Source organism: Sarcophilus harrisii, chromosome 4 (genome assembly GCF_902635505.1).
Source record: "Sarcophilus harrisii chromosome 4, mSarHar1.11, whole genome shotgun sequence".
NCBI lineage: Eukaryota > Metazoa > Chordata > Mammalia > Dasyuromorphia > Dasyuridae > Sarcophilus > Sarcophilus harrisii.
The window spans coordinates 321,511,781-321,524,906 of record NC_045429.1 but is presented as its reverse complement, the minus strand read 5'-3'; the positions used below and the strand labels follow the sequence as shown (position 1 = coordinate 321,524,906).

Sequence of the window (13,126 nt, the reverse complement as noted above, 5' to 3'; positions counted from 1 at the left end):
ACATAGTTTACTGTGGTTAGTCCATGTGAGGGTTCACTTCGGCTGAAGAGAAAAATAATATGATTTCTGGCCTGCCCTGTACATAACCATCTCCATTGACATATATCTCCTTGAAGTCCAAAAGGGCACCATAATTGCAAAGCCGTATAGTATTCTTGTGCCAAAACATTTCAAAGAATGTGCTAGGGAAGAAATATCTCTTCTTTGAATTTGTTTGTTAGGTTACTGTTGGTGAAATAAATCTACTGCAGTGCAGAAATTATAGAAGTAAAATCTTAAGTTTTATTATGCTTAAGGACAGATTCAGGATTCAAAAATAGATAAATAAATTACCCTGAACAAAGATTAGGATTTTAACAAGACTTTTTATAGACAAAATTACTTGAGAAAAATGATTATTTTACATATTGCAATCTCAGATATCCCCTTAGGCCATAGAAGATAAAAAAGATACATAATCCCAGGCTTCCCTCAATGTTACAAACATTAAACAAATTTAGTTAAACCAAATCAATAATCTCATAATTCCCTAAAGGAAACAAATCTAGTTAAACAGACTCTATAGGTAAACCAAGTCAGATTCTAGATTAAATGACATTTAACAGGTTCACAATGTTCTGATTGAGGAGAAAGGGATTTATATGTTACCAAGATAAACCTGGAATCAACTACAGTCTGGATCCTTCTTCAAATAACTATATCACGTTAGAAGGCTCAAACTTCTCTTTGACTTCTATTTCAGTAATGCCAAAGTTTTTAACTTCATTTCATGAAGTTTTAGTCAGGTGAGGTCAATATTAACAGAAGACATTTTTAGTTTATCAAAAGTTGCAGGAATGGCCCTGAGCCCCAAATGATAAAAAGTAATGAAAGAACATTAAAAATAATCATAACAAGAGGTTTGACTAAAGTTACCCATACATATAACCTGTAAATAAAAAGCTATTAAATAAATAAATAAAATTTAAAAAAATAATAATAATCATAACAGTTGTTTTGACCTAAAGGGAGAAAATGCCTTTTTATCTTATAATAAAGATGAAGCAAATTTATTTGATAATGAAACTGTAACGGATTTTATCAATATCTATCTGTATGCTTTGTTATTTTTTTTTACTATAGCTTTTTATTTACAAAACATTCATGGGTAATTTTTCAACATTGACCCTTGCAAAATCTGTTCCAATTTTTCCCCTTCTTCCCTCCACCCCCTCCTCTAGATGGTAGGTAGTCCAATACATATTAAATATGTTAAAGTATATGTTAAATCCAATATGTGTATACATATTTATACAGTTATTTTGTTGCACAAGAAAAATCGGATCTAGAAAAAAAGAAAAACCTGAGAAGGAAAACAAAAATGCGAGCAAACAATAATAGAAAAAGTAGAGATGCTATGTTATGGTTTACACTCATTTCCCATAGTTCCCTCTCTGGGTGAAGCTGGTTCCCTTCATTACCAAACAATTGAAACTGGTTTGAATCATCTCATTGTTGAAGAGAGCCATGTCCATCAGAATTGATAGTTGTATAATTTTGCTGTTGCCATGTATAATGATCTCTTGGTTCTGCTCATTTCACTTAACATCAGTTCATGTAAGTCTCTCCAGGCCTCTCTGAAAGCATCCTGTTGGTTATTTCTTACAGAACAATAATATTCCATAATATTCATATACCATAATTTATTCAGCCATTCTCCAACTGATGGGCATACACTGTTTCCAGTTTCTAGCCACTATGAAAAAGCCACAAACATTTTTGTTCATGTGGATCCCTTTCCCTCCTTTAAGATCTCTTTGGGATTTAAGCCCAGTAGTAACACTGCTGGATCAGAGTATGCACAGTTTGATAACTTTTTGAGCATAGTTCCAGATTGCTCTCCAGAATGGTTGGATCCATTCATAGTTGCACCAACAATGCATCAATGTCCCACTTTTCCCACATCCCCTCCAACATTCATCATTATCTTTTCCTATCATCTTAGCCAATCTGACAGGTATGTAGTGATACCTCAGAGTTGTCTTAATTTGCATTTCTCTGATCAACAATGATCAACAATCCAGCATCTTTTCATATGACTAGAAATAGTTTCAATTTCTTCATCTGAAAATTGTCTGTTCATATTCTTTGACCATTTATCAATTGAAGAATGGCTTGATTTCTTATAAATTTTGATTCAATTCTCTATATATTTTAGAAATGAGGCCTTTATCAGAACCTTTGGATGTAAAAATGTCTTCCCAGTTTATTGTTTCCCTTCTAATCTTGTCTGCATTAGTTTTGTTTGTACAAAAACTTTTTAACTTAATATAATCAAAAGTATCTTGTGTGTGTGTGTGTTCAGTAATGATTTTCAGTTCTTCTGTGGCCACAAATTAATTCCTTCTTCACAGACTGAGGTAAAATACTTTGTTCTTCCAATTTGCTTATAATATCACTCTATATCTACATCATGGTCCCATTTCCATCTTAGCTTAGTATATATGGTGTTAGGTGTGGGTCAGTGCCTAGTTTCTGCCATACTAGTTTCCAACTTTCCCAGCAGTTTTTGTCAAATAGTGAATTTTTATCCCAAAAGCTGGGGTCTTAGGGTTTGTCAAACACTAGATTGCTATAGTCATTGACTGTTTTGTCCTGTGAACCTAACCTGTTCCACTCATCAACTTATTTTGTGACATGTCACTTGTTAGAAAAATGTTCTGCATCTACTGGTCATCCTGCCATCTGGGGGAGGGGATGAGGGGTAAGAGGGGAAAAATTGGGAACAAGAGGTTTGGCAATTGTCAATGCTGTAAAGTTACCCATACATATAACTTGTAAATAAAAGGCTATTAAATTTTAAAAAATAATAAAAATGTTCTGGATATTTCCCCTGTGCCCCATGCCTGGAAATGCATTTGGAAGATTCAATTCAAGATTTATCTTTTGCACGAGAATTTCTGGATCCCCTTAATTGCTATTTACCTTCCTTTGCAACTCCTTTCCCCCCCCCACCTTCCCTCACCATTTCCTTGGGTCCGTTTTGCATATTTTTGTACTATATGTGCACGTCTCTCCCGTTTAATGAAAGCTCTCTAAGGCCAGGGAAGGTTTTACTCTTTGCATCTTCTGCCATAGGCACACAGCGCTTAATAAATGGCCACAAAAGAGCAGGGATGGGGACAGCTAACCTTTGTCACCAGGCCTGAGTAACCATGCAGTCAAGGTCAGAATAACACAGCTTCAGAATTCAAGTCGGAACAACAGAACAGGAAAAAGGGGAGGAAGAGGAGGCACACAAGGCCGAAGGGGTTTGATCGGGCTCTGGGCGGGAGCAAAGCCGGGACAAGAGCGCAGGAAGTGGGTGGGGGACTGGGAGAAGAGAGATTGGGTCACGCTGGGCGTCTGCTGGGACTCCTGGGCGCGGCGGTTGAGAGCCTCGCAAAGCAGGCCCGGCGAGCTCAAGTTCTCCGCTCTGACTCCTCCCCGCATCCCCACCTCCGGGGGAGTAGACAGCCTAGTGTCCCTGCCTAAGACTCAAAGGAGGGGAGGATCCTAGGACAGCCCGCCAACCCCTCTCCTTCCTCCACAACTTAATGAGAGTCGGCTATCCTCCAGCAGCGACCCGAGGGCTTTCCTTCCCGGGCCCTGGAGCTCCCCTGGCTAGAGCCAAAGAATGGCTACCCTGCCTCTAGAGGAGAAGCTGCTCTGTGCAATCTGCCTGGAGCTGTACCGGGAGGCGGTCACTCTGCCCTGCGGCCATAACTTCTGCCGGGCGTGCATAATAAACTACTGGAACCTGCAGGAGGTGGACTGTCCCCAGTGCCGCACCCCGTTCGCGCAGCGCCCCGAGCTGCACAAGAACGGGGCTCTGTGCGACGTGGTGGAGACCCTCCGGGCGGCCGAGTGGCAGGGGGCGGCGCCGGAGCCCGGGCCCGGCCCGACATCCGCGGCCCGGTGCCCCCGGCACGGGTGGACCCTGGAGCTCTACTGCCGGACCGAGAAGCAGTGCATCTGCTGCGCTTGCACCGTGGACCAGTGCCAGGGCCACCAACGCATCCTGCCCGACGTGGAGCGCAAGGAGCGGGAGGTGAGGGAGCCGGAAGCGAGGGGGTGGGGGGGAGAGAGCAGAGCCGGGCCGGGCCGGGCCGGGCCGAGCCTCCCCGCAGCCTTCCCACACTCTCACAACCCCCTCCTCGGCTGCTGCAGGCGACGGGGACGTCCGCTGGAGGGGAGCGCTGGGGTTGGAGTCTGGGGGAGCCGCATTGAAGTCCTGACGCAGACACTTGGCCAGTTGTGTGGTCCTGGGCAAGTAACTTAGCCAGTCTCCGCCTCCGTTATCTCATCTGTGAAATGGCAATAATAATACACCTACCCACAGTGTTATTAATCAAATGAAATCTAACACGTATAAATATTATTCTTTAATCACCTGCAATGAATGGGCTAGGTGCTGGAGCTATAAAGACATAAGATGAAATTATCTGCCGTTCAAAAAACTCATCTAATTACGTGACATTTTAAATGTTTTTTAATTTAAAAATTTCAGCCCATAAAAATCTTGATTTGTAAGAATAAATAAGGGCCATTGAGTCAGATCTTAATTAATGCTTCTCCAGTTCATCTAGTAACTTTCAAAGACATCCATAATAATCCAGATAGTTTCTGCATTTAATCTAAATTTTAAAAACTTTTCTCACAGAAAACTCCCCTCACGTGGTTTAACATCGACTCTTGCTTTAAGTGAAGTTTAAATTGGCCCACTAGCTCAATGACACCCACTCTTAACAGACAAAATGTATAATAAAAGAAGAAAAATCACTCAGAAAAGAGGTATTTTTCTTTTGGAATGTGTCTTGTGGACAAAATTATACATTTACACACACATATATCTATATGTATATACACATTATATTGATAGATCTATATTTCTATATTGAATAGCTATAGGTATCTATAGCTCTAGCCATCAATATATAATTGTCAGTTCATAGCGATATTGATCTATCTGTATAAAGATCTATATCCATCTATAGGTCTATATATCTATATCTTAACTATCTACATAGACAGATATAGATATATAGGAAGAGGAGGAAGAGACCATTAACGTTTCAGGAGATCAGCAAAGCACTTGAGTTGAACCTTGAAAGCAGCTAGGGTTTCTGAGGCTGTGAGGAGGAAATGCTTTCCAGGCCTGGGCAGAAGAACCCATTTGGGAAAGCCTGGTGGTGATAGTGGTGGTACCCATGCTTCCTTCCAGAACTGGGCCAGAAACATCGCAGAAGGGGATTTTTCAACTTGCACATGAATTGGATTTAAGTCTGAGCAAAGTCCTCAGCCTCTTTCTCCTTCAGTCATCAAAATCCAGTGGTAAAACAAAGGTCTAGGTGACTAGTGATGGCCCAGGATGCTGTTTGTGACCTTGGCCTTTTATTAAGGTCTTTCCCAGGTCTCAGTTTGTCTGAGGCCTTGAACATTTGGTTACTAAGGGGTAAGAGTTGAGACAAAATATAGCTCAGTTTACCATTTACAAAGATATCAATCTGGGAGGTAAAGACGCTTGGGGTTTCTGGCTTGAACATAAAACTTTTGCCATTTACACTTACTTAAAGCCCTCCAAATCTAAACAATGAGCCACATAATCAGTCATTATGAAAACTATTGGAAAGCTTTTGAGCAGGAGAGGGAATGAATGGTGAGTCCAAGGAATACCAAGTTAGTTAATTTCATTTTCTCTATATTGTTGCCTCTAAATCAGGGATGGAGAAAGTTATTTTTTGCCAAGGATATTTATAATAGCATTTAAAGGGCGCATAAAATTATCGACCTATGAAACTCAAACAGTAGAAGGTGGTTGTACCCTAGCTTTAAGCTCATTGTCCCCTGGCAGGGCCAGACCAAGCAGTTTCACATTACCCACACCTGCTCTAGATAATTGTTTAGATCTTCCAGAGCAGTGGTTCTCAAACTTTTGTTTTCAGTATCTTTATCCTATTAAAAATTATTGAGGATCTCTCCAAGGCGTTTTTGTTCATCTGGATTAAATTTATAGACATTTACCATATTGGAAATAAAAACTATTTTTGAATTTGTAGATCCTCTGAAAGGATTTCAGAGATCCCCATGATTCTCTAGACCATACTTTGAGAACCACTGTTCTAGAGGTTAAGAACTTTTTATTTAGCACTTTATAGGTACCATAAGCTTGTTTTGATCTCCACAATAAATATAGAAATGGTAGAGATTATTATTCCCATTTAACAGACGGAGGCCCAAAGGAGGACATGAAATAACTTAGGTCATACTGAGTAAATGGTAAAGTTCTATGGCAGAACTCGGGTCTTCCAGTTCCCATGCTAGTTAGTACCTGGTATGATATTGGCTTGCTTACTGATCTAATGGATATCATTAGAAACAGCTGGAAGAACAGCTGGAAGAAAACAGGAGGCAGTCAATCCAGACTAAAGAAAAACTTCAAGAGCTGCAACAGAAGAGTAAGAAGATCCAGGTAATAATATAGCCCTTCCTGACACCTCCAGAATTACTATCCTTCACATTGGGGAAAGGAAAGAAAGTTTTCTTTTTAATTATGAATATGACAATCATGGGCATTTTCTTATACAGAGAACAGAAAAAGATAATTACTTTTGATACCTTATACAGCTTATTGTTTATTTAAAATATATAGATTAAATTTAATACCATCCTTCTAACCCTGCCCTGCTTCTCCATTTCCCCTTCAGAAACTCTTTCTGTTCCTTTCATTGCATTTTTTACTTTGTTTCACTTACAATCATTTTTTTTTTCTTGTTATCATCACTACCTCCCCAATTCTCCCCCTCCAAAAAACAGAACCCTCCCCTTTTTTGTACATTACCTTAATATTTAATATTACTGTGCGGTAAGAAATAATGTATGTGATAAACGGAGAAAAGCATGGAAAAATCCACATGAAATGTTGCAGTGAAATAAGCAGAGGTAAGAAAATAATATACACAGTTAATACAATGTTGTAAATAGAAAGAACAACTACACACCCAAGATACAAAACTGATTGTAACAAATTATAAAAATCAAGATTAATTTAAATGAAGAATATAAGAAGACATCTGCAACTCACTCCTTCATGGAAATGGGATGTCCTCAGATATTATACATTGTACATGTTTTCATACTTTTTCATTGGTACAAATAAGTTGCGCTGGGGTTTGGTTTTGTTTTTTTTTTCTTTGTCTCTTTAAAAAATACTATTTGATATATGGGATGGTTCTCTGAGAAGGAGAAGAAGAAAGATACCGAAGATCACCATTACTACTTACTGTTTATTACTGAAAAACCTCCCTTGTAACAAATAAATATAAGAAAATAAAACAAATCTTACATATTGCTCTTGCTTGAGAAGGTATCTATCATCTTGAACCTCTCTTCCCTCACCTTTCTGTTAAGAAATAGAAAACTAACTTCATCATTGGTTCTCTGGAATAGTGACTGATCATTGTATCAATTATAGCTCTTAAATCATATTAATTTTCCTTAATACAGTCTCTATTGATTAATTGATTATGAAATTACATGTTATTATACATGTTTTAGGTTTTGTGTATCTAATTTATCCTTCTGATTTTCAATCAATACCAGAAAATTTGGATAATTGCTTCTTTTTGCAGAGTAGTTTTGAGATCTGGCATTAGTCATGTTGTGAAAGAATCAGAACAATAGGAAAAAAAAACACAAAAAAGAAAAAAAAGTGAAAATAGTGTGCTTTGATCTGCAGTTAAATTCCATAGTTCTTTCTCTGGATGTGGATAGCATTTTCCACTATTTTGGAATTATTTGGAATATTTTGGAATTGTCTTTTATCATTGCATTATTGAGGAGAGCTAAATCTATCAGACCTGATCATCACATAGTGTTGTTGTTACTGTGTATAGTATTTTCCAGATTCTGTTCCTTTCACTCAGTTCATATAAATCCAGGTTTTTCTGAAGTCCACCTGCTCATCATTTCTTATAAACCAATAGTATTCCATTACATCCATATACCACAATCTATTCAGCTATTCCCCAATTGATAGGCATCCCCCTAATTTCTAATTCTTTGTTACCACAAAAAGAGCTGATACATAAACATTTTCGTACATGAACCTCACCTCTTTCACAGTTGGCAAAATAAATCACAAGGATCTTCTTAACCCTTGTAGTCCCTGCTTTAACTAATAAGTAGTTCTCTGTCTGCTTTCTTAGTCTACTTTCTCATTGAAAAGGATGCTATCCAAGCAGTCTAGTTTAGTGGAAAGAACTCTCTCAAGAAATGTAAGTTCACTTCCTAACCTCATAAAATCATAGCTTTGGATTATCATAAATGATAATCCAGTCCACCCTCTGCCCTCTTGTTAAAGTTAAAGAGGCAGCTGGGCAGTACTGTGGTTAAAGAACTGGACTTAGAATCAGGAAGACCTGAATTCAAGTGCTCCTTCACACGATTGCTAGTTCTGTGATCCTGACCAAGACACTTTGCCTCTGCTTCAGTATCTATATCTGGAAAATGGGAATAATAATAGTATCTACCTCCCAGGGTAGCTGTAAGGATCAAATGAGATAATATATGTAAAAATGCTTTATAAACCTTCAAGGTTCATATAGATCCTACCAATTATTGTTAAAAAGAGGCCCTGAGTGGGGAAGTAAGTTGCATAAGATTGCAGATAAGTAGCAGAGCCAAAACATGAACTCTTGGGTCTCTTGACTGCCAATAGATTTCTCTTCAAACTTTACCATATTATCTCCAAGCTTCAGTTTTCTCAGCTGTAAAATAAGAATAATTACACCCCTATAGGCTTGTTATGAGGAAAACACTGTGCAAATCTTATAGGTATGAGGAGCCAGTATTTAATTCACCAGACAGGACAGGGGCTTGTGTCCCCCAGAGGCTGAGCCCCTGGACAAATCTTCCAGTCTCTGTCAGGTGCTTGTGTCCCCGGGATACAAATCTTCCAGTCTCTGTTCTACCTCCCCCAGGGTTGACCCCGCTCTGTTTCCTGCCCCAGTGTTGACTCTGCCCGCCCATGCCCACCTCCGATGCCCCTAACCCGAGCCTCCTCCCCTGCCCACACAGGACTCAGCCCAAATTCTGACCCTGGCTGTCTCCAACAAAGTCACTGCTCTGCTGCGGGTCCTTGAAACACAACGGGATATGGCCCTGCAGAACATTGAGCAGGAAAAGGCAGCTTTGCTGGCACAGGCCGGGGCGATCAGACAGGGGCTTCGGGACCACCTGGAACGCCTGGCGCAGCACATCCAGCAGATCCAAGAACTTCAGTCCTGTCCCGATGACCTGAGCTTCCTGCAGGTACCCAGAACTGGAATGGGGAGGTGGGGGGAGGGGAGAGGCAGGTGATATCCCAGGTGAAAGCGAAGAGGGCCTGGAAGAGGGAAGGATTTCTTCCCGAGTGACCCAGCAGACCTTATGACTTACGGTCCCTTGTCCCTGATGGTTCAGAGGTCCCTACTTCTGATACCCCCTGAGCCTTGGGCCCCAATGCCTTCATTGAAATGGGATGAAGATTCTGCTCCGTTGAATAAGCTGAAGAGGACACTGGACCAAATTTGTCAACTCCTGCTGAAGGATGAGATTGGCACTGTGAGTCTTGGAGATGCTGAGCCCAGCCTCAAGGGTAAGACTGACCTTCCACTCTGGATGGCCGTTAATAATGTCCCTTCTCTTAACATATATTGGATTACATGCCATCGGGGGGCAGAGAGGGGAAGGAGGGGAAAATTAGAAAACAAGGTTTGTCAAGGGTCAGTGTTGAAAAAAATTATCCTTGCATATATTTTGAAAATAAAAAACTTCAATAAAAATATAATAATGTCCCTCCTCCCTCCCAGTCTGGGATTGGTTGTCCCTGACCCCAGCCTCCTATTGCCACGGTGAGTGGTTCAAGGGCAAGTAGAGGATCCCCCCAAAAAAAGGGGACCAGCCTCCCTCCATCAGGCCCCCTCCTCTAATTCTAGAGCACCAAGAGCATGAGACCAATTCCCTGGAACCAATCCCACGACCGGTGTGCAATCTGAGGAAGAAGCTGACACAGAGTAAGCTGCTCCATGTATGTGTGAGTGATTGAGTGCATAGGCGTAGGGGTCCTTCAGGTACTGCCCAGGTGTACATGTGTCTGTGCTGGTTGGGCTTTGGGCCTCGGGATGGGGCGAGCCTTGGCAGGGCAGGGAAGTCAGCCCTCGGTGGTTCCACAAGCCCTCACCCCGGGAACACTTCTCTTCTCACAGATTATCGCAACCTCACCTTTGACCCCCTCACTGCTAATCACTACTTCCACCTTTCCCGCCAAAACCAACGGGTAAAACATGGCTTCAGGTCCCAGCACACCGCCCAGCCTGGGAGGTTTCAGCTCTGGCAAGTGCTGTGTGCCCAGGGCTTTGAGGCAGGAAAGCATTACTGGGAAGTGGAAGTGTCTGACCATTCAGTGACCCTGGGCGTCACCTACCTTGGGCTCGCCCGGCAAAAGCAGCTCAGACAGACGGACAACATTGGGAGAAATCCTTATTCCTGGGGGCTTCGGGTGCAGGAGAAGGGCTACGAAGCCTGGCACAATGGGGAGGCCCAACAGCTTCCAGGCAAACCTGGAAACCTCTTTGGAATGGAGTTGGATCTGCCCATTGGACGTCTCTCTTTCTATAGCTTGGAGCCTCAGGTCCAGCTCCTGCATGTCTTCAACGCCTTCTTCATGGAGCCCCTCTATCCTGTCTTCTGGCTCTGTGAAGATAGAACCATCACCCTCTGTCATCTGCCTGGTGCCAAACCTTATTCTGGGCCTCAGGGAGAGGCACTTAGTCCCAGCTGACCAGTATCTAAAGAGGGTGGGGGAGCCCAGATAAACGATTCTGTTAAAAAATGCTGCAGGGAGCTGAAGGTCCAAATGCCAGGGCCCCACTTTCCCCACTTTATTTTTTCCAATTACCTGTAAAGATAGTTTTGAACATTTATTTTTATAAGATTTTGAGTTACAAATTTTTTTCCCTCCCTAAGACAGAAAACAATCGTATAGGTTTTACATCCACAATTATGTTAAATATATTTACCCTTTAGTCATGTTGTAAAAGAAAAAACAAAAGGGAAAAGCCTTAGAACCCCCTCACTCACAAAAAACTAAATAGTTATAGTAGTATCCTTTGATCTGCATTCAGATTCTTTCTCTGAATGTGGACAGCACTTCCATTATAAGTCTCTTGGAATTGTTTTGGATGACCGAATTGCTGAGAAGAGTCAAGTCTGTCAAAGTTGATCATTGCACCATGTTACTGTTATCGTATACAATGTTGTTCTAGTTCTGCTCACTTCATTCAGCATCAGTTCATATAAGTCTCTCCAGGCCCCTCAAAAATCATCCTCCTGATCACTTCTTATAGAATAATAATATTCCATAACATTCATATATCATTATTCAACAGTTTCCAATTCTTTGCCACCACAGAAATAGCTGCTATAAATTTATTTTTGAACATGTAGATCATTTTCCCTTTATTATGATCTCTTTGAAATACAAATCTAATAGTGGTATTGATGGATCAAAGGGTTTACACAATTTTTAAATAGTATTTTTCCCCAAATACATGCAAAGATAGTTTTCAACATTCACCTTTGTAAAACTTTGTGTTCCAAATTTTTCTTCTCTTCTCCCCTCTCCTTCCCAAGACAGCAAGCAATCCAATATAAGTTAAACATGTGCAATTCTTTGAAACATGTTTCCATATTTGTCATGCTAGGGGGAAAAAACCAAGCAAACAAACAACAATTTTTTTTTTAAATGAAAATACTATGCTTTAATCCACAGTCAGTCTCCATAGTTCTTTCTTTTAAAGTGAATGGCACTTTCCATCACAAGTCTGTTGGAATTGCATAGTTCCAAATTGTTCTCCGGAATAGTTGGACCAACAATGTATTAGTGTTCCATTTTTCCCACAGCTTCTCCAATATTATCATTTTCCTTTTCTGTTACCAATGTGATGGGGTGAGGTGATATCTCAGAATTGTTTAATTCACATTTCTCTAATTTATTCTAATAGAACATTTTTTTCCTTTTATTCCTCAATAGTATTTTATTTTTCCAAATATATGTAAATATATTTTTGTATTTCAACATTCATTTTTGTAAAACTTTTGTGTTCCAAATTTTTCTCCCTCTTTCCCTCATCATTCCCCTTCCTAAGAGTGTAAAATACCGTTTAATACTTAACCCTGGGCAGTCACTTCATTTGTGAATGCCCTAGCATTAGTATTTTACATTGCCAGTCTTTCCTAATTCCCAGGGCATCAGAAAACCTCTGGCCACTGACCTTTGCAGTGTCAACTAATTCTACCTGGTTGCCTCCTCTGAGGCCTTCAGAGGCCTCTGGCCACGATTTCTTGAATCATAGTTTAATAACTGATAACTCGCTCAAGAACAGCCATGTGGAAACTTAAAGTTTTTATCATCCTTGCTCACATAATGCCCTGATCTGTTAACTCCCAAATGAACATCTGGTCTGCGAGAGATGCATGTGTTCACTATCAAGCCCCTTAACTTTCTTGGCTATCATCCACTTGGCTCAGCTACCCCAGGATAAAGAGATCGACCTACTAATGGCAGTGGGCTTAAAAAGGGTCTGTGAGGTCACACATAGCCAACCAGAGAGGGAGCTGTCTCCTGTTAAGAAACTATCTCATTATAACAAGAGTCTTGCCCATGGGGTGGATCCTAGCCACAGAAATTACTTTCAGCAGCTCAAATCTCCTGTTGCACTGTGCCAGTCCTCCCTTATAGCAAGCAATCTAAAATAGGTAAATATGTGCTATCCTTTTAAATATATTTCTATATTTGTCATGTTGTATAAGAAAAATCAAACCAAAAGAGAAAAAAACATGAGAAAGAAAAAAACCAAAAAGGTGAAAATATTATGCTTCAATCCACCTTCAGTCAACATAGATCTCTCTCTGGAGGTGGATGGCATTTTTCCATCTCAAGTCTATTGGAACTGCTTTGAATCACCCCATTGTTGAGAAGAGCCAAGTCCATCACAATTGATCATCACATAACCTTGTTACTGTGTATGATGTTCTGGTTCTGCTCACTTCTCCCAGGATCAGTTCA

At 40.5% G+C, this 13,126-nt stretch overlaps 1 protein-coding gene across 3 annotated transcripts; it reads left to right on the top strand.

Annotated features, from left to right (window-relative positions):
* Positions 1-3,333: 3,333 nt before the first annotated feature.
* On the top strand, positions 3,334-11,393 carry TRIM65 (tripartite motif containing 65). Of its 3 annotated transcripts, none has more exons than XM_031965837.1 (6): positions 3,337-4,069; positions 6,401-6,490; positions 9,097-9,330; positions 9,481-9,655; positions 9,996-10,073; positions 10,266-11,393. In XM_031965837.1, the coding sequence occupies exons 1-6, from the start codon at positions 3,656-3,658 to the stop codon at positions 10,838-10,840; spliced, it is 1,566 nt and encodes a 521-aa protein (XP_031821697.1). In that variant the 5' UTR covers positions 3,337-3,655; the 3' UTR covers positions 10,841-11,393. The 3 variants fall into 3 exon arrangements, with proteins under 3 accessions (XP_031821698.1, XP_031821697.1, XP_031821696.1); XM_031965836.1 differs by having other exon boundaries at positions 3,341-4,069; positions 6,395-6,490; XM_031965838.1 differs by lacking the exon at positions 6,401-6,490 and having other exon boundaries at positions 3,334-4,069.
* The last annotated feature ends 1,733 nt before the right edge of the window (positions 11,394-13,126 follow it).